Here is a 20784-nt window from a genome sequence, read left to right on the forward strand (position 1 = left end):
TCAATGCTTCATGAATTCGCTCTCCTTCTCCAGCCACGTCTCAAAATTCTCCAGGTCAGGATTCATGCACCTTAGCTCTGGAATATCTGCCTTGTACCCTTCATCGTGGAACCACTTAAACATATACCCGAAATCCTTCATTGAAGCCAGGATTATCGACCCAAGAAATCCAAAAGTGGTAGGAAGACGCTGGCCTGTCTTCCGCTCGAATATCTTTGCAAATTGATCATAGGTTAATTCGTCACCGGCTAGCGAGAGACCCCTGCCTGCATATCTGTCGGGATGAAGGAAACCCTCGGCGCCAAAGTACCCAATGTCGCTGGTCGCTATGAATTGCAGCGGTTTGTCTTTCAATGCCACCCTGTAGGAGGCCGTAAAGATCTTGCCCATGAACCCGGGGACGAAATTGTCGAAGAAGGCAGTCGGACGAAGAATAAACCACTGCATTTCGGTGTTCTTGGTCTTTTCTATCAGGTGCTTCTCAATGTTGTGTTTGTGGATAAAATGTGGGATATTGGTAGGGTTGCTCAGGGAGGTCACTTCTCCGCCTCGGTCGACAGAGCTGTAGACGAAGAATTTGACGTTTTGTTTCAAGGCCTCGTCAACGAGAGCCTTTCCCTGCGGCTCTTCTTGCGCTTCATTTCCAATTGCCACCTGTTGTACATGTTTAGCATATTTCAGGTGAGTATTTTCTGCAGAACGTACGTACCTGAACACTGAAGACACCCCAAACAGGGGTTTTTGTGACATTGCGTGCGTTCTGAAAGATTCCCGCAGGATCGTCCAAATTCCCTTCTACCAGCTTGATCTTCGGCGATAACTGCGCCAGTCGCTGAGCCGATGAGGATTTTGAATTGCGGGTGACAGCGAGGATCTCAAATGGGGCGTTCCTGGCAACGAGGCTCTTGATGAGCGAGCCTCCCTGCTTTCCTGTCGCACCCGTGACAAGTATCGCCGCCATGTTGTATGTATAAATAATGGGATGTTCAAAGTTCACAAGAAAGGATCGGGGATTGTTCGTGATTGTTTGCAAAGCGTATGAGATGTTGCATAGACACCAGAATCGAAATATTTCACAGCCAGGGCTGTCAAGAAGCTATTATATCTTTCTTAATCATGGATGCCAGGTCGTTACATCATCTTTCGTGGCTCGGGATTATCTTAACCGCGTGCTGACTGAGCAGCCTTAATAATCAGACTATTAGTAGTTAACGGTGATCCTGGATAACCAGCAAAATTGAGAGGGAAAAGAAAAAAAAAAAAAAAATACAAAAACGAAAAGCAAAAATAAATAAAAAAAAATAAAGTTCAACGATTTAAAAGAAGTGTTAAGAATTAGCTCCTCCGTTGGCATTTTTAGGGCTAAAGTGGCTGCGACGTAGGTAGGCAAGTGCTAGTAATGGAAGTAATAAACATGTCATGTTAAAGTTCACGGGTTTCCCTTGCGATTTATTCAATGAACGAACATTCGTCCTATCATACAATGCCGGAAGGCTATAGACATCAATCCAGTCTTGTCAACGACAACTAACGGATCAAAATGATACCAAGAGGTAGCAGTTCTCCATAACGCTCACTGGAGACGATTGCCCAAATAGACACCATAAGATATAGTAGCAATCAGTGCCCCCAGGTTAAGCAAACTTGAAAAGCCATGGAGCTTGCCAAATTTCTTATTCAGTTCGGTCATCTTCTGAGAGTGTGGCGGGGGGTCATAAGACTTTTTGCCATCGATGGATTCTTCGTGTTTAGATATCAGTATAATCCTATCCACCAAACAATGGGCTGAGTAAGTACTAGGTATACCAACCTTGATGAACTCGCTGCTTGATCGTATCAGTTACCAACGGGGTGAGGTAGAACTTGTTGAGTAGGCCGAATACGCTGATCAGAGACAGCGGCAGGAGCACAGTATACTTATTCTCCTCGGCAATGACCCCGGACAAGCCAGACAAACTGCCATAGTTCCCGGGGAAAGTCAATGCCAAAGCGATGGGTAAAGCGCTCTGTAAGGTGAAATATATGGGGAAAAGCTTGTTTTGTAAAGCGGAAAATTGTGGTCGAGGAAGCGCCCTGAACGCAGTAGTTCCCCCTATAAAAGTCTGATGGAATCACAATAAATTATTTGCTCTTCTTTTTGTAGTTTAGTTCTGATCATAAGAGCTTATTACCTGGAAGATCTCTGAACCAAGTAAAGTGCCATAGCTGTACGAATATTAGCACATGTAAGACGAGCAGGTCTGGACAGCTGAGAGAATTCACCTGAGAATATGAAAAGGCCCGAAATAAGACATTGTCAACAGTTCTTCTTCTGGTGTGTTCCAAATAATGACCGGACGTTGGCTTGACAGTCAAAGAAGATACAATTAGAGAGAGAGTCATGTTGCCGAAGATCGTCCGTGCGGGGAGCTCTGGCCGTTCCGCCAATGAACATCCGTCTGTTTCCCCGGTCCTGCTGATGTAATCATATGCCAATCATACCCATATGATTCCGCGTCAGCGTCGTGCCCCGAAGAGGAAATATCACGCGTCTGCCTGGAGCAGTCGAGGCAGGCTCTTTTGTTTTATTCTGTATTCTCTCTTCTTTTCAACATCGCGTCCGCCAGCTCTCACCAGCCTGCACTCTATCAAGCGCCATGGCTGAAAAGGAAGCCACCGTCTACGTGGTTGACGTGGGCAAATCGATGGGGAAGCAGAGCAATGGGCGATCCATCTCTGATCTCGATTGGGCGATGCGTTATGTATGGGACAAAATCACCACGACCGTATGTATACGCCGTCTATCTCGTGCTGTCTAGGTTGAATCAGCCGTTGAACTAATCGGTGCTAAGGTATCAACTGGTCGCAAAACGGCTACTATTGGCGTGGTTGGTCTCAGAACCGATGGTAAGCACGAACCTCGTCTACCGCATAAACGATAAGATAAATGAGCTCAACCTTTTGGCAAACATAGGAACGAATGTTCCACTGGATGATGATGAGGGCTACGAGCATATTACCGTGATGCAGAATCTTGGGCAGTAAGTCTCAATTTGAGTGTAAGCATTGTTCTCGTTGCTAATTTCGTTGTAACAAGGATGCTCATGCCGGATTTGCGGCGCCTACGGGAAGAAATCAAGCCGAGTGAGACAGATGAAGGAGATGGTAAGTACTTATTCTTATGATAGGAACCGTATATTCAGCTCATCTCACGGAAATCAAGCCATCTCGTCATTGATCGTTGCAATTCAGATGATCAACGTCTATACCAAGAAATTGAAGTACAAACGCAAAATATACCTGGTTACCAATGGGGAAGGGACAATGAGCTCAGATGGGCTAGAAAGTATTGCAGATAAGCTCAAGTCTGACAATATTGAACTTGTCGTGCTGTATGCCGCCGTGGTTGCTGCCAACTCTGCCTAGAGAACTTACAGTTGATTAGGGGCGTGGACTTCGATGACTCCGAATATGGCATCAAAGAAGAAGACAAAGATGAAAGAAAGGTAAGATTAGATATACTAACTTCTTTTCTGATACCAAGCGCTATGCTGACCGATGTACTTAGGCAGAGAATGAAGCTTTGCTTCGTGGCCTCGTGGAAGATTGCGATGGTGTATATGGCACATTAGCACAAGCGATAGCAGAACTTGATACACCACGTGTCAAAACCGTCCGCGGTATACCATCATTCAGAGGAGAGCTCAAGCTTGGGGATCCTACAAAATACGATACAGCTCTACGAATCCAAGTTGAACGCTATTACCGAACATATGTTGCTAAACCACCGAGTGCCAGCTCCTTTGTGGTAAAATCAGGCGGAGAGCAGGGTGAACCCTCAATGGAAACCGCCGAGAGTAGTAAGTACGTGGATACTAACCTAAAAAACGTGCGAAACGTACGAACGTATCACGTCGATGATCCTTCGGTTGCTGGCAGCAAGCGAGAGCTGGAACGAGAAGAGCTGGCGAAGGGTTACGAATACGGCAGAACAGCAGTCCATATCAGCGAGTCTGATGAGAACATCACAAAACTGGAGACTTCTGCTGCTTTAGAATTGATAGGTTTCATTCAGGCCGATCAAGTCAGTTCCCTTCTTTCTTCAGTCAATAGTGATCTACTAACAATAATCCATCACCAGTACGATCGCTATATGAACATGTCTACCAGCAACGTCATCATTGCTCAAAAAACCAACGATAAGGCAGCGTTGGCGCTTTCCTCATTTATCCATGCCTTGTTTGAGCTCGACTGCTATGCAATCGGAAGATTCGTTGCCAAGGATAATAAGAATCCACTGATAGTTCTTCTCGCACCCTCGATCGAACCAGACTTCGAATGTCTGCTCGAAGTGCAACTCCCCTTTCATGAAGACGTCCGATCATATAAATTCCCGCCACTAGACAAGGTCATCACTGTCTCCGGTAAGGAGTTAAAGGAGCATCGAAACCTCCCAAGCGAAGACCTAACGAATGCAATGAGCAAATATGTTGATAGCATGGAGCTCGTTGATAAGGATGAAGAAGGGTATGTCTCGAAACCTTGAAGACACATACGACAACCTACCATGTTTGACAGCCACTAACAAGATATTAGAGAACCGATTGATATAATACCAATGGAGGATTCCTACTCGCCTTTGCTACACCGTATTGAACAAGCGGTTCGATGGCGAGCCATTCATCCGGATGAGCCAGTGCCGCCGCCATCAGAAAAGTTAACACAGCTATCCAAACCACCGAAGAGCATCCAAGAGCGCTCACAGAAATACCTCGACCGAATTATAAAAGCAGCCGATGTAAAGAAAGGTAAGAGAAAATCGTGACCATTTGTTTTTATTTCCATGTACTTATCAACACAAATCAGTACCACCAAAAGCAAAAGGCCACAAACGCAACCGCGACGTGGACAAGCCTCTTTCCGGGCTCGACGTAGACGAACTACTCCACCGCGAGAAACGAGCAAAGATATCAGCCGCAAATGCCATTCCGGAATTTAAACAAACGCTTGCCACCGCCGAGACCATTGAAGCCGTCAAGGATGCCGCTGGCCAGATGGAGAAGATTATTGAGGGCCATATACGAACCAGCTTTGGTGACTCAAACTACGACCGTGCTGTTGAGGAGCTCGGCGTCTTGCGTGAAGAGCTTATTGATTATGAAGAACCAGGGCTGTACAATGATATCATCTGGAGGATCAAAGATAAGATCCTGAAGGAGCAATTGGGAGGTGATAGGCAGGAGTTGTGGTGGTTGATTCGACGGTCAAAGGTCGGGCTGATTGATAAGTCGGTTTCGGATCGATCCGAGGTCACTGAAGAAGAGGCCAAACAGGTATGAAGACGTGCAACTCTCAGGATGATAGTTTGGTGGTGACTAACTTTTGGTGTAGTTCCTGTCTTCGAAGTAGGAAAGTGATTGCAATCCAAAAATTGGTATATCATTATCAAGTGGCGAAGGAAAACCGATACCAGAAATTCTGCCTATGTACGACATTGTAGAAGAAAAGAAAAGCAATGTAAATTAATATCTATCCACACGAGGCTATATCATAATTCGTATGATTCTATCAGAAGCTATGGCCAAAATCCAATGCAAATGTTCGTCTCCAATCTCCGGTATTTATGAAATCTTGCCCACCCGCTTGTTTCCAACATCAATCTTACCCTGCAATCTGTAGTTATTATTCAAGTCAGTGTATATGAAAAGGGAGACTTCCACATGGACAAAAAAGACAGTAGGGAATTGCTAACCTCGTAACATCCTCATCCGCTAATGTCAAAAGCTCATTCTGTACCTCCAACTCGTTATTTATAGCAATGCCCAACTCTTTCTGTCGAGAGACGATCTTGAGTAAATCGTTGACGCTCTTATCCTGGGCCTCCATAGTCTGTTTCTGGAGCTGAAGCACTCCCTGATTATCCAATTCGCGCGTCTTGTCTGTCTCCTTCCCAAGTACTCGGCCGCTTCCTAAGCGAGGCTTCGTGCTATTCACGAGCTTGTCTTTATCCTGTATCGATGCAACTGCAGTATCCAATTTACTCTTTTGCACCATCGCGTTGTGTAGATTCTCTAGTCCATCTTTTTCTTTCTTTGCGGTTGTGAGAAGATCCTTTCTCCGTCTTATTTCACCTTCACCAAGCCCGCTACCAGCCCAGTTATCAGCTCCTCCTCCTGGATTCTTCAACCCGTCTTCAAGTGCTGTGATCATTGTCCCGGCCTTTGCCAGGCTGGATTTGGCGTGAGCAGAGCTTTCATGTTGTTTCTGGGGCGTTGTGGCCTGATCTCGTCTCGTCAAATGCAGCCGGGCGTCGTGCAAGTGCGACTTCATTTCGCGATGACAATCCAGCCATAACACTGGATCTGTGATGGGTGCGGACCCCAGAGCTCCCGGTCCGGTAACGGCTTTGTGTAGTCTCGCCGACGACGTGTTCTCTCCGGCAGTGGCTTGACTAGGAAGATTCAAGAAGGACCTCCAAATACTTGTATTCCGCCATCGTTGATCTTCGGCGTTATTGATTGCTTGTAGGTATTTCTCTAGGCCTTGCCGCCGTTCCTCTCTCAGTTTCTCGTTTGAGTTGGTGTTGTAGAACCATGACTTTCCGGGGAGTGGCACGGGCGGTTGGGCGTCCACTTTATGGACAAGCTCGTCGTGAAAGGATGCGAATTCTGAGTATCGTTTTTGGACCACGAGAGACCGCAGGGGGAGTCGTATGGTGATATTGTAGGTCGTGTGGTCGCCCGTCAGGGTGGCGGTAGGAATAGTGATTTCCACATTTGAAGGCATGGTAGCTGACTCAATATCCTATATCAGACTCCATAGACCTGCCAAGCAGGCGATGTGTGGCGTTTCACAGGAGAGTTGAAGAAGGTAAGTTACATGTAGTTGCGAACTTGGGGAGATGCAGCAGGCGGCTTATCTAGCAGACCCGCTTTTCTATGACGCACCCCACCGCGGTCCTCCTCCTTCCCGCTTGGACTATCGAGAGATGCTTCTTACAATGCTACCTCCAAGCTGCCGAGCACCTGAACTGGCCATCACTCCTGCTTATGGCCCATTGATATGAGCTTAGGCAGATATCTCGCTATCACCACACCACAGCTCATGTCGGAGGACCAAGCTGATCATGCACCTTCCGGAGCAACAGGGTGACTCGGTCGGTTTACCATGTAACGACGAAGACTCCCAATTGCACCTGAAATTGTCTACTGTATCCTTTACGGAATACGACTCCGATGGTGAACAAGAAATCTCATACCCGGTAGCGCCTGCTGCGGACGGAGGTGCAGATATCCTGAGCTCAACTTCATCTGTATCCCTGGGTCCCGCAAAAAGCCCCCTGGATGGAAGGCGAACGCTTTTATTGGTTTACATCCATGGCTTCATGGGTGCTGAGGATAGCTTTCGGCGCTTTCCTGCCCATGTACATAACCTGGTCGCCAACGCTTTGGCAGATTCGCACGTGGTTTATTCCAAGGTATATCCGCGATATAAATCACGTCGGGCAATGGGCGTTGCTCGAGATGAGTTTAGCGAATGGTTTGCAAGGTTTTTGAGAATGGCTTCAGAAATACAGTCTAACAATTGAATTATAGGATAATCCCACACGAGTCACATCAAACCGATGTCATTTTACTGGGGCACAGTTTGGGTGGTATATTGGCTGCCGAGGTAGCACTCGCCGAGGTCGAGAACATGAATAGTCCCAGCAAGTATAGGCATCGAATTCTCGGAATGATAAACTTCGATGTGCCATTTCTTGGAATGCATCCAAGTGTTGTCGGCACTGGACTTGGTGCTTTGTTTCAACCGAAGCGCAAGGATGGGTTTGAAAACGAGGCCTTGAATGCGAAGAGATCAGAATCCCAACCAAGCGAACTAGGTTCTCAAGAGTCGATGGAAATGATGCCATCGTGGTTTGATCAGATTCCAGACCCTAACTTTGACCCTCCATTTCCAAATGACGTCCGCCGGGTGAAACGCAGCCAGCTAGATGGCGCAATCAATTTCCTAAAGAAGAATTCGGGTAACCTGGCTATGGCGGTGAAGGAGTATGCAAGCTCTTATGTAGAGTTTGGTGGCTGCCTCGCCGACTACTCGGGTCTCCGCAGGCGGTACGCGATGTTAAAAGAGTTGGAGGCTATCGATGACATGGAACCCAAAACTGATAGGCGGGGTCTACTGCAACGACGACTCAGGTTTATAAATTACTATACAGCTAGTCCAGGGTTTCCTAAAAAGTCGCCTTCAAATCTCGATGGCCAGGAACTGACGGATGAGATGCCGCCAAACCATACGATAGCATCAACAGATTCGCTTGACAAACTGACAAAGCTACCAAGTCCTACAATATCAGTTGGGAGCTTCGACTCCACTGACGACGGTATGATCAACGTGGAGCCGACACCGATAGTGGAAGATCCTACAGTGGCCAACCTTTCTTCATCAAAACAATCCTGTGACGTGTCACCTGAGCAGTCAACTGTCGACCACGAATCAGTCGAAGGTAATGATCAATGCACAACTACCATGATTGATTCTCTGCCGCCTCTACCAGAAATACCAGCAGAACCACCAGCATTAGACCCATCCTTGTACGAAGATAAAGACATACTCAAGCAGGCACGAAAGGAACATACACGTTTAGTTAAGCTTCATGAGCGAGTGAAGAAGGAACACGATACAACGCTCAAAGAACGCGAGAAGCTCGTGCAAAAACTTGCCAAGAAGAAACAAAAGTTGCTATCATCATCTTCTACCGAGACGGAGAGCAAGGAAAGCCTCAATAGATACCCCGTTAGCCCAGATGATCATATAGAAAAACGAACTCCTCTCTCCGCGACCGTCAAAGAAAGCACACAAATACCAATATCAGATGCAGAGGAGATGGAAAAGCTCGAGTCCAACAATTCTTCGTCGCCTTTCCGAGACTCACCGATAGCATTACTACAGCCACCAAAAGATCGTGTATTTTGCGCTCTACCTGGCTCGTCGGATCGTCTGTGGGTACGCATTTTCATGCCTGATATTGACGAAGTCGTCGCCCATCAGTCTATCTTCTTACCCAATGGCTTGTATTATGAGTGGTTGGTAAATGACACTGCGGCTAGAATTGAGCAATGGGTACAGGATGACTGTACTCGTCGAGTAATTTGGGAACAATTCGGAGAGTTTTCGTGATGGAATGAGCTTATCAACGAATCTATCTCAAATATTAACAATTAATGACTGACGACATCAACGACCAAGTGCAAACTAAGTTTGCTGTTAGGGAAACATAGCTAGCATGTCAATGTCTATACTATTTGGGTATCATTGAAAGTCCACTTCAGATATCATACATGTCCGATCACTCCATTTAATCCCATTTATCATTCCCAAACATCCCTCTGCTGTAAAAGATCCTTCTGTCCATAAAATTCTCCCACGATCGTAATAATCATATCGAGGAAAATGCTAGCCTGGTCTCTTCCAGCTTCGGCTCCCTGTGGCAACGGAGATTTGCTGATAGTATACCTCTCGCACGCTTCATCGTCGCCTTTTTCTTCACTTGGTGATGCTCCAAGTGGGGATGAGGTGTTTCTTCTCACTCTTTCAGCTTTCTCCTCTTCAGATTCCTGTATTTCAATTTCTTCATCATCTGAAAAAAGCCTGGCGCGTAGACGGAACTTTGCCGTTTCGAGGTCTGTATTAGCTTGTTGTTCATCCGCTTCGACATTCTCAACAGTGAGCATGGCAGACTCGCCATTTAGACCACCAGCTTCTGTTTCTGCTGCTGCAGTCTCTTGCATCTGGCTTGGCTCCTCTTTCTGAATATCCATCGTTTCCTCGTCGACGCCGGATACCTTGATGTCGGAATGATATTCTGCAACGGCATGCCGTATCAATGGGGGCTTCTTTCTATTCAATCTGTTCAGGATATTGGCCGCTTTTCTCCCAAAGACCCTCAACTCGCCGACCTCTTCACTGCCCAATTCGCCAACATCTCGACACCGGCCCAATAAACCCCATGCCCATGCCCCAATACGACGTAATTGTGAAGAGTCATTATCCTTTACACACTTGATCATAACGCTACCTAGAAGCCTGAGGATTCCAAGTACTGTCTCCATGTCCATGCATGCTAGCTGTGCCATTTGCGGTTCAGAAGTGAACAGTAACTCCCTCCATGCCGTCCGGGCCGCACTCACGTCGTACGGAAGAGTGATAGGATGAGCGTCGTCGAGACTAGCAATGGCGGCGGGGGGAGGGGCGCATCGTAAAGTCATTCGAAGGAGGATGAAGCGATGCTTCAATAAGTCATAGTATGACGTTTGGGCGTCTCGTGTTGGTTCGTCATCAACCACTTTGTCCTCCTCTCCGGTAGATGTAGCAATGACCACACCATCAATGAAAATAAATCCAGGTTCGCTCGGGACTGGTTCTATTTCGTCTTGCCTCTGGGACGTGCGACCGATTTCGGTTTGCTCCAATACTTCGTCCATGTCATTGATGTCGTCTGGCTCGGGCTCGGGCTCGGGCCTTGTCGGCGCGGTAAACAGTGCTGGTAACGATTTCGCCTCAGACCTACAAGTGCAACAGTTATAAACTCAAATTAGCCCAGGAAAAATATAAGTGCAGCTAAGTAGACAAAGAAACGAGAAAGAAAGAAGCAAGAAAAGATTCAGCCCTTTTCCTCGAGAATAATATGAACAGTAAACGAGGTGCTCACCGAACTAAGCGCAGATATTCTAATCCATTTTCCGGAGGACCGTAGAGGAGCTCGTCAGAATCCTCGTCATCGAGACCAGGAAAGGCGCTCCGTTGCCCGAAAACAGGGTCTACCCGGGGATGCTGGTTGTGGCGCCGTTGGGTATTTTGTTTATTTGTCGTATTATTATGCTTCCCTGTATTAACCCAATTTGCCTCGCCATATTCGCCGTCAGACGCGTCGATCTCGTTCTCTTCGACGTTGTTGTTGCTCCTCGTCGCTTCGGCTTGATTCGAATTCTGAGTGTCATCCAAATCATCATATGAAACTTGCTGTCGCGCACGTTTCGCGGGAAATGGTTCACCGTGCTTCAACTCCGATTCGGGCTTGCGTTTCTCCGGCATATTCTGAATCGCGAGATGCGGTGTTTGGAGGAGGATACCCTAGGTACGTCAAGGTTGAAGTGACTTCACGCCCGAAAAGCGCTATTGATGCTCCGAGAAAAAGTTTCCCTTCAAGGCTCTCGACTTTGGATTAGGCAACGCCTTCTATAACGACAATGAAGTATCTCACCTCTTCTCGCTAAGAATCAAAATGTTGAAATTAAGAAATATTCAAGCATTTAGTTGCAAAGAATCTTTCGATATGTCATTAATTCTATCAAAATGCGCCAAGCCGTAAGTGGAATAGCTAGAAAGCTTAAGCTTCAGCCAATTAAAAGCAGCAAAATTTGTGCGATAACTTGACATGTAATATTTTCTTGATTCTCGGTCTCATCTGTCTATAGGACTGGTTTTCTTTATCTCACATTACTTACGGCCGCAAGCGCTGAGGATCACGGGGGAAGAGAGTAGCCAGTCGGATGTTGGGTAAACCCAAAAAGAACATCACGATACGGTTTAGGCCGAGACCTCCACCAGCGTGTGGAGGGCATCCCTGTCGGAAAGCATTCAAATAGTCTTCAAAGCCTTCTGCCGTGGGGTCCATTCCCTTCTTTCTCATACTTTCTTCCAGCTCCTTGACGTCGTTAATACGCTGAGCTCCCGACATGATCTCCTCGCCACGCATGAAGAAATCATATGAATGAGAGTACGTGGGATCCTTGGGGTCGGCCTTTGTATAGAAAGGACGAACTGCCATAGGGAACCTATCGAGAACGTAGAAGTCGGTGTCGTATTTCTCACGGATAATTTGTCCCAGCTTCTTCTCCATAGCAGTGGTGAAGTCGTTCTCAAATCGCTCTTGTTCCGAGGTGTCTACGCCGGCTTCTTTCAACAATGCCACACCATCCATGTAGTTCAAACGAAGAGCTTTGCCATCTTTGGGCAACTTGAAGTCGCCTGCTTTCGGGTATGACTTTTGGATCACGGCAATCTCGTCCTTGTAGCGCGTCTTGAGCTCAGTGAGGATAAACACAAGCAATTCTTCGGCAAACTCGAGCACCTCGTGGTAATGATGGCGAAATGTTTTCTCGAAATCAAGACCAGTAAACTATAAAGCCAATTAGCAGCTGATACTATATAGAAAAGAGCTCGCTTGATTGATTACCTCTGTCAAATGACGGTGGGTATTACTCTCTTCCGCACGGAAAACAGGACCGACTTCAAAAACGCTGTCCATGTCTCCGGCAATACAAATCTGCTTGTGGAGTTGTGGACTCTGAGCAAGGTATGCCTTCTTCTTGAAGTATTTCACTTCGAAAACTTCGCTTCCACCTTCTGTTGACGATCCGTTCAGCTTTGATGAGAAGATCCAGCGCGCACCGCTCTTCAACATGTACTCTGTAAACAATTGCGCAACGCCACTAGAAATCCATGTAATAGCCTGGCTCGTTTCGGTTTGCAAGTCGATCACACGGTTATCCAAGCGGGTTTTGAGTGTGGCGAGAGGAATACCTTCGGCATCGAGCTCGGGCTCCCCTTCAATGCCATCGGAGAGCGGTGGCGGCCGCTCAGCATCCTTCACTTGCAGGGGGATCTGTTCGGCTGCTTCAGAAATGATATAGATTTTTCTAATGTGTAGTTCCAATAATGTCAGAGTTGCCGATGCAATAGGGACGTCAGGCTTCTTTGCCACACCAGTGACCTGTACGATAGAGTTCACACTAAGTCCAGTGACCCATTTCACCATTTGCCGTGAAACTGGTCCTTCTTGGGGTGCGGCGACAACGGTCTGAAGTTTCTTTCCCTTTTGTCGGAGTGTAAGGAAACCGAGCTTGGCGCTTTGTGATCTGGTGTTGTCGACACGTGCAACAACAGTGACTTCCTTCTCATAATGCTCATCTCCTAATTGTAAAAAGTCGATTGCTGGTACGAAGTCTTCGGTTTCTGGAAGCTTGCCGTACAATCCGACGGCAGTATCTGATGCTGCGCTGGCAGCTCGCTGAGCTTGTTCCTGAGCAGCTCGAGCAGCAGCCTTTTCAGCTTTAGCTTTTTCCTTGGCGGCCTTTTTGAGTGCGCTCTTGCTAGGGGCAGCGGCACCTCCTTCTGCAGCTGGGGCGTTTTCCGTTACAGGAGCAGCAGAGCTCTCCTCGGGCTTGGGACGATTGGGGAGAGTCGAGTCAGCCATATTCAGCGGTTATCAATTTCTATGACAGCAGAATAGGAGCAATGGAAAAAAGAATATAGGCGATACCACCAAGCAAGATGCGATCTTAAGTAACTGCTTGGGATTGGCTTTTGTTGACTAACCGTACGTATGACTCAAAAACTTCTTCCTTCACCAACGAAACCCCGCGGGCCGCCCCTCCCTAACCCAGCCCTAAGCCCTAACTTTTATCCCGGAATGTCACGTGCTAACTTTCATTTGCCGTAGTTGATAGTCACGTGATATCTTTAGGTAACCCTGGTAATCCTAAACAGACCTGGCCTCATACAACCGGCGGTCTACCCCAGAGGGCTGTGTCATGTTGAATAGCCATTTTGATGCAGAGACCAATGCGGAGAGCACAGCAGAAAAGCTTTTCTCCAGCAAAAACGATTATATGATTTCTAGTATTGCACGATTATCTTCGCATAGCAACGCCAGATTAGTTATGATTACTGTTCTTTTTTATAAGATGCTTGTAGAACTAAAGTTTTTTTTAGCTATTAGGGCGGTACTAGAGGTATTTCAAAGCACTCAACAAACCTTTTTCTTTCGGAAATCATCGGGCGAGGGTGATGGCGTTTATATACGCTTGGCTTCTGTCATTCAGTCATATGGTAGATCAAGCTCAATTGTTCAAATATTATACCAAAAAAATTGTGGCAAATAGTTGTGGGCCTATACTGCCTGAGTACTTGCCGCCAGCTTCACAGCTCGTCGCAAAACTACTATCAGCCTCCATATTATTTTGATTAACTTCCGACAGCTATACTGTTTGAATAGGTGGAAATTATGCCTTACTGCGTTATTGGTATTTAATTATGCTTGTACCAACCACGGGATAATTCGAGGTTCAACAAACGACCGACAAACTGTTAGCTAGAAGCTTCCGCGCAAAGCATCAATCCACTCGAACTACCTGAACATAAAGATTGTTGTATCATCCAACTAGTTGAGTGTCTACACCGGCAACGTAGCAGATCATTTCAAATATACATACGTCCTTGGTCCCAATTGTTCAACAAAGACTATGTGGATACTCCACACCCTGTGGGTTCGGCTCGGCCCTTGCCGTTATCGTTGTCTCCACAAGGCTAGACGTTTACGTCGGACGACATGCAATTGACTCTCTATATTTCTTTAAATACAAAAATCTAGTGCCGGAAGCTTTGCCACAAGATTAAACCATTGGTAGCTCCCAAATGGAATTCAAGTCGTAAATTTCTAAGAGTCGCCAGCCACCGAAGGGTTGTATATCTAGGTAGAATTATGCCATATCAACATGGGCCTATAAGGCCCTTCCCAAGTGGGGTAGTTATTTAGCCTAGTCCATCACACAGAAGTTACTTAGGTATAGTTCAGAAAGACTGAAATATTACCCCTCCACCATGCTCTTCATCCGGTTTATGGTAACCTCTCGCAACATCGTCTAAACAATATTTTTGACCCACTTCCATTTGCCATGTTTAATCGATCCGACTACACTGTCGGGTGGATCTGCGCAATCACCACCAAATGTGTTGCTGCACAGTCTCTTCTCGATGAAGAGCATGGAAAGCCAGAGTATGTGTCAGCAAATGATGCGAACAACTATACCTTGGGTAAAATGAGTAACCATAATGTGGTGATTACGGTACTCCCTGGTGGAGAATATGGAACCAATTCTGCAGCTACTGTTACAACTCACATGCTACATAGTTTTCCTAATGTGCGTATTGGTTTAATGGTCGGTATTGGTGGCGGTGTACCAAGCCCCAAGCAGGATATTCGCCTTGGTGATGTTGTAGTTAGCTCACCTTGCAATGGATTCGGAGGGGTGTTCCAGTATGATTACGGTAAAGCAATACAGGGACAGAGCTTTAAACATACCCGATTCTCGAATCAGGCACCGGTTACTTTGCGCTCAGCAATCAATGGTCTTCAAGCTCAGTATGAGAGAAAGGGTCATCGGATTGAGGAAACTATATGCGATGTACTAGAGAACAATAAACGATTGAGACAAAAATATAAGAGGCCAAACAGTGATCACGACAGGCTTTACGAAAGCCATACAGTTCACCCTTCAAATAAGGGAACAAATTGTGCTGAGGCATGTGATTCGACAAAACTAATACCACGCCCTCAACGAACTGAAGATGAGGATAACCCAATGATACACTACGGGCTGATTGCATCCGCAAACCAGGTGATGAACGATGCCTTGATTCGAGATCGATTTGTCGCTGAGCACGGCGTCCTATGCTTTGAAATGGAAGCAGCAGGCCTTATGAATTTCTTCCCTTGTTTGGTGATTCGTGGAATATGTAACTATTCTGATTCACATGGAAATAAAGAGTGGCAGGGATATGCCGCAATGACTGCGGCAGCATACGCAAAAGACCTCTTGCTACAAATCATCCCATTTAGGGTGGAGACAGAAAGTAGTTTCAGTCGTATTACTTCTAGTAAGTCTCGCTTGTTAAGATTATTGCTGCATAAAACTCACGCTACGCTATATAAGTAGGTATTCACGATAGCATTCAAGATCTATCACAACGAGTATCTAATCTCGTATCAAGGATAGAGAATCAAGAACGCCAGGATATCCTAGGCTGGCTTTCGACTTCTATTTACTTTCCCTGGCAGAATGATCTTATTGCAAACCATCAAGAAGGATCCGGGAAACGGTTTTTAGAGTCAAATGAGTTCCAGAAATGGCACAAAGGGCAGGAAAAGATACTATTTTGCCCCAATGATCCTAACACAGGGAAGAAAATAATTACGTCTCTTGTGGTTGATTATTTGTTGAAATCGTACAGGAATGATTCAGCCGTCGGTACTGCATTTGTATACTGCAACTCTCAACAGTGAGACGGACACATTTTATCAAGTCTACTAGAGCAATTTAGTCGACAACTACCTTCACTTCCTCAGTGTGTCATCCAACTATACCAAGCCCATCAAGGGCAGAGGACTCGGCCTTCTCTTGAAGATATATCTGGTGCATTACAAACTGTCATTGGGGGCTTTTCACAGGTTTTCGTCATTATTGATGCTTGTGATATAGACCAAGTTCCCAATCTCTCTGCACTGCTACCAGAGATATTTGTCTTCAGAAGCAACGCCAATTTATTTAGACTCTTTATAGCAACAGACGGTCTTTCGGAAATTGCAGAGTCATTTGTACAGAATACCACGTTGAATATTCAAGATGTACCAGAAGGCGTGCGGAGAGACATGGACGGCGATATACACAAACTGCCATCTTCTCTCTCAGATAACTCTAGTTTACTATGATAAATGAATTATAATTGAATCTCCTCAGAAAGCTTACTATAACTACGAAGACGAAGCACACAAATCCGTGGCAAAGATCTAAGCGAGCGTCCCAATTAGCATGAAGGCACAGATACCGAGCAACGACGGTAGTCCATTTAGGGAGACGATATGTATGCTAATACCTAGGCTTCCTAATGATAACTAGTACAATCTAAACATGTAAGGGCTCGCGCATAGAACATTTATACATCAAGGGTGAATCATAACGTACAACAACAGTGTTGAAAATCTGTGTACAGTTTTTGGGTGTCGAACGATACGAGTTTTAGAAGTACGCTGGTATTTACCAGTAAGGGACTTGTTTTTGTAGAGAGCTGAGAGAGGGGTGCATATGGATTAAACCAACCCAACTCTCTCGATTCCCCATTCTTCCTGAACTCATTCATTTTGTACCAAAAATATGTCGCAAACCAAACCCTATATTGTATTAGTTCCCGGAGCATGGCACACGCCAGTTCACTATCAGGAGCTGACAGCCCTTCTCGAAGAAGCTGGATACCCGGTCAAGACGACAAAACTCCCAAGCGTCGCATCGAACCAGCTGAACAAGGAGTCGGTAGTGCGAGATTCGAATACTATCCGCGAGAAGCTGTTGCTTCCCTTGCTCGATGAGGGGAAAGATGTCATCTTACTTATGCACTCGTACGGTGGCTGCCCTGGAGCTGCAGCTGCTAAAGGATTAGGTAAAACAGAGAGGAAGACTGGCAGAAGCATCATTGGACTCGTCTTTCTTGCTGCATTCCTGGCCAGGGAAGGAAATTCGCTTCTTAGTGCTCTCCATGGCAAGTTTGATCGGTGGGTTGTGATCAATGTGAGTAGTCCGACGATCTAGAATTTCCATTGAAAAAGAGGTATAACCAACTGACACAAATAAATCCAGGACGAAACTGGACAATTGGATGTTGAGAATCCAATCCAGGTCTTTTATCATGATGTGCCTAGAGACAAAGCATCTATAGCGGCCAAGGAGATCAAACTCCATTCAAAAGCTTCATTATCAACACCCAGTACACCCAGTGCTTGGGGTGATAGTGACTTTGACGGCCGCCGCGCCTATATCCGTGCTCTCGACGATCGTGCTATTTTACCGGTTACTCAAGAAATGATGCTGAAGTACAGTGGCGTGGAATGGAAGGTCAGGGAAATGAACACCAGCCACAGCCCGTTCCTCCCCAGACCGCGTGAAACAGCAGATATAATCTTGGATATTATATCTGAACTCTAGTTTCATGTGACGAGTTAGCAAACAGATCTTGGAACCTGGATTGCTTAGCAACTATGCATGCTATATTTTATTGTATCTTAACTCAACTTGTTCTTGTGCATTCAGAATCAAGAATTGATATTATCTACAATATCGGTTGGTGATAATGTCGAGGGTGCATGATATACACCAGCCGTAGTATATGATTTCTCTGCTAATATTCAGAAGTCTTGAGAGCCCACTCCACAGCGTGTTTCACATCATCGGCGATAACCTTAGGAGGGTATGAGGGAGTTCCACCACTATAGACACCAGTTCGCACTAGAATAGAATTCCATTGGCTCCCATGGTCGCTCTCGTACGAGTTGGCGCCACGAATATCGGACTCTGGATTATCGCCAATCATGAAGACTTTCTTTATCGGTGGCAGGTTCCCATTGCTGAACAATCTCGCCCGGTTTCGCAGTAATTGATTCTCTGCAAATCGATATGTAAGTGCGTACGGTTTCCCGACGACAGTCTTGACAAGTTCGACTCCTTGAGCAGGTCCGCCAGTTATGGCCGCCCAAGTCCCTTCTAGCGCTTCACGGAACCCTCCCTGACCCAGCCTTGGGAGATGGTAGCTCGCTGCCCACACCAGATCCGGATTCGAGAAGTACAATGGAGGTTGGCCGTCTTGCTGGTACCCCCGGTTCGGAAGATCAGATTGGCCGTTTTTATCGGAGAGTGTTCCCATTATGCCTTGCGAGGATAGAAGGGCGTCTATTATAACTTGGGCGTCAAGGCCCCAGTCTCGGGGATCATTAAACACGAACATTGCGTCAATCTTGAGACTTCCTGATGGGTCGTTTGGGTCAATCGGCCTCGGTAGTGGTCGTGCAAATGACTTGTAGTAGTCCTTGAAGTTTTTCGAGAACGGCCAGATACCGGGATACGCTGTGAAAATGTCCCCGGGCGTCACGACTGATTTGAATCCATATCTAGCAAACAAGTTGAGCTTCCTCATCCAACAAACCATATTTACCGAACATTCACCATGGTATGGTATGTGGCACATACCTCTCTGCCACTTCGCGGCAACGGTCCCCGTCACCGCCTGCTACCAGAATGCACTTATTTTCCAACGCTTCCTGCCCAAATGCACCGTTAACCAGCTCGGCAAAAGGCGAATGACTCTGGATTATAACACTTGGATCTAAAGGGATGTTCAATTTCTCGCTAATCTCGGCGACTCTCTCCGTCTCGTGCTTTCCGCCGCCATTTGTCAGGAGAATAAAGGGAATGCCGCGTTCTTGCAGAGTGCGAAGAGCATCGGAGGCACCAGGTATAGGCTTTGAGGAGCGAAGGAGGACGCCATCAATGCTGCATACAGGACTCTCAATTAGCGGCGCTCAATTGAATGTGCTTGCTTGGAACCCATGCCGTACTCAAAAGCAAACGCAATATCGGGTGCCTGTGACGCGGATGTCAGAAAGCCGCGACGGTAATTAGCGGCGCTAGACGTGCAGGTGCGCAGGGCCGGAGAAAGAGACGTCGGCCGCAAGAGTCGGAGCAGCGTCATCTTTCGTCACGTTGTCGAAGCAGATTTGTTGATGTTCCAGATGTTCCGTTCCAGCAAGGTTGGCGATGGACCTGGCGGGTCCCCACACGGAGCCTCTCGCTGACATCATCCCCGCAGCAACAAAAAATTTCATGCACTTTCAGCGTCAACACGCGCAGTAAGCAGCCGTGGTATAATGGAGGACCCGTGAAGCAGAATGACCTCAGACATGTCGTCTGTCGCCGAAATATTCCTTCCGACGGAAATCGTTCTCCAGATCGTGTCGCGCGTGGACCGCAGCCTCCGCGGCCACGAACGCCAGAGAACGCTGTACACGCTCTGTCTGGTTTCTCATCAGTGGTACTCTGCTGCGCTATCGTTCCTGTATGCACGGCCTCGTCTTGAAAAGGGCAACGCGTATCGGAAGTTCACTGCGATACTGTGTCCACCAGCGAGTGCGCCAAAGACGAGCAAAGATCTGGGCCGGTTGGTTCGCCGACTGGATTTGAGCAGGCTGGTCCATCACAGCTCGAATAGCATGACTGCCAGGTTGATAGGACGGGTCAGGGAGAATCTAGAAGTATTCATTGCTCCGGCATCCGGGTTCTCGTGAGTTGCATCAATTACGGCACTATGCGGCTCCCACATTTCTGATTACATTGGTAGAGTGAACTCCTTCTCGCCGCTCTCAAAATGCACCAAATTACGATACTTAGACCTGTCTTTGGTCAACGAATCGTTTCAATTCGATAGTGTGATCAAGTCACTGCGATACATGCAGCACTTGGTCGATTTCCGCGCACCTGGGTTCATGCGTATCACCCAAGACACCGTGGCTCTCAGGGCAGACAGCGGCGGTCCAACATGGCCAGCAAGCATCGAACAGCTACAACTAAGCGGCACCATAGATATTAACATGGGCACATTCCGCTGGCCGGAAAACATAACTCAACTAACACTCAAACACTGCATGAATCTATCCCTCTACGTCATGACCGGCCTCCTCGGCAACCACCAGCTAGACGAAAACCTCAAACGACTCACAGTCTCAACCTACAACCGCGGCCTGCAACCTGAATGCATACACCTCATACCGGTCTTTCTACCAAACTTGCTTTTCCTCAGCATCCCCGGAGACCTAGTACATGACATATTCTTTTCGATGATGAAGCACCGGGGCAAGAAACTCGCGCTCGAGGTTCTAGAACTAGGGCATACGCATACAGGCGACAAGCTCGATTTTTCCATACAGTCTCTCATAAACGTGCTAGATACTAGTCTGCCAAATCTGCGCGCAGTGGGTTTTCATACTATGTATGGCGACGACCATCCAGATCTAGACGACGCACTTTTGAAACGTGCCGAGGAAAAGGCAGATGAGCTTCCCATTTCGGATGAGACTGTTGAATTTGATGCTGGTACATATTATTTCGATTAAGTGGCATATTTAGGTATATAGATGTGTAT

The 20784-nt window shown here is 46.8% G+C and overlaps 9 protein-coding genes across 9 annotated transcripts, besides 1 other annotated feature; 4 read left to right on the top strand and 5 right to left on the bottom strand.

Moving 5' to 3' along the window:
• On the bottom strand, positions 1–961 carry UA08_04250 (hypothetical protein; the record flags this gene model as incomplete). The annotated part of the gene is made up of 2 exons (XM_020266553.1): positions 1–654; positions 710–961. 2 exons carry the CDS (start codon positions 959–961, stop codon positions 1–3), a joined length of 906 nt encoding a protein of 301 aa, XP_020120859.1.
• Positions 962–2636: 1675 nt separating this feature from the next.
• Positions 2637–5388, top strand: UA08_04251 (ATP-dependent DNA helicase II subunit 2; the record flags this gene model as incomplete). Its single annotated transcript, XM_020266554.1, has 11 exons — positions 2637–2765; positions 2832–2886; positions 2954–3020; positions 3077–3144; positions 3203–3371; positions 3425–3485; positions 3548–4063; positions 4121–4506; positions 4576–4787; positions 4846–5312; positions 5371–5388. The coding sequence occupies 11 exons, from the start codon at positions 2637–2639 to the stop codon at positions 5386–5388; spliced, it is 2148 nt and encodes a 715-aa protein (XP_020120822.1).
• Positions 5389–5600: 212 nt separating this feature from the next.
• Positions 5601–6765, bottom strand: UA08_04252 (hypothetical protein; the record flags this gene model as incomplete). Its single annotated transcript, XM_020266555.1, has 2 exons — positions 5601–5652; positions 5732–6765. The coding sequence occupies 2 exons, from the start codon at positions 6763–6765 to the stop codon at positions 5601–5603; spliced, it is 1086 nt and encodes a 361-aa protein (XP_020120823.1).
• Positions 6766–7105: 340 nt separating this feature from the next.
• Positions 7106–9159, top strand: UA08_04253 (hypothetical protein; the record flags this gene model as incomplete). Its single annotated transcript, XM_020266556.1, has 2 exons — positions 7106–7518; positions 7575–9159. The coding sequence occupies 2 exons, from the start codon at positions 7106–7108 to the stop codon at positions 9157–9159; spliced, it is 1998 nt and encodes a 665-aa protein (XP_020120824.1).
• Positions 9160–9350: 191 nt separating this feature from the next.
• On the bottom strand, positions 9351–11073 carry UA08_04254 (hypothetical protein; the record flags this gene model as incomplete). The annotated part of the gene is made up of 2 exons (XM_020266557.1): positions 9351–10545; positions 10691–11073. The coding sequence occupies 2 exons, from the start codon at positions 11071–11073 to the stop codon at positions 9351–9353; spliced, it is 1578 nt and encodes a 525-aa protein (XP_020120825.1).
• Positions 11074–11482: 409 nt separating this feature from the next.
• Positions 11483–13237, bottom strand: UA08_04255 (Aspartate--tRNA ligase, cytoplasmic; the record flags this gene model as incomplete). Its single annotated transcript, XM_020266558.1, has 2 exons — positions 11483–12160; positions 12218–13237. 2 exons carry the CDS (start codon positions 13235–13237, stop codon positions 11483–11485), a joined length of 1698 nt encoding a protein of 565 aa, XP_020120817.1.
• Positions 13238–14735: 1498 nt separating this feature from the next.
• Positions 14736–15634: a repeat region (Identified by RepeatMasker using a combination of RepBase library and repeat library created with RepeatScout).
• A 1339-nt stretch (positions 15635–16973) lies between these two features.
• Positions 16974–17798, top strand: UA08_04256 (hypothetical protein; the record flags this gene model as incomplete). Its single annotated transcript, XM_020266559.1, has 2 exons — positions 16974–17384; positions 17454–17798. The coding sequence occupies 2 exons, from the start codon at positions 16974–16976 to the stop codon at positions 17796–17798; spliced, it is 756 nt and encodes a 251-aa protein (XP_020120818.1).
• A 193-nt stretch (positions 17799–17991) lies between these two features.
• On the bottom strand, positions 17992–19338 carry UA08_04257 (hypothetical protein; the record flags this gene model as incomplete). Its single annotated transcript, XM_020266560.1, has 3 exons — positions 17992–18757; positions 18837–19139; positions 19205–19338. The coding sequence occupies 3 exons, from the start codon at positions 19336–19338 to the stop codon at positions 17992–17994; spliced, it is 1203 nt and encodes a 400-aa protein (XP_020120819.1).
• A 208-nt stretch (positions 19339–19546) lies between these two features.
• On the top strand, positions 19547–20755 carry UA08_04258 (hypothetical protein; the record flags this gene model as incomplete). The annotated part of the gene is made up of 2 exons (XM_020266561.1): positions 19547–19926; positions 19984–20755. 2 exons carry the CDS (start codon positions 19547–19549, stop codon positions 20753–20755), a joined length of 1152 nt encoding a protein of 383 aa, XP_020120821.1.
• Positions 20756–20784: the final 29 nt, after the last annotated feature.

This window comes from Talaromyces atroroseus (genome assembly GCF_001907595.1).
Source record: "Talaromyces atroroseus strain IBT 11181 chromosome Unknown scaffold_4, whole genome shotgun sequence".
In the NCBI taxonomy this organism is placed as follows: Eukaryota; Fungi; Ascomycota; class Eurotiomycetes; order Eurotiales; family Trichocomaceae; genus Talaromyces; species Talaromyces atroroseus.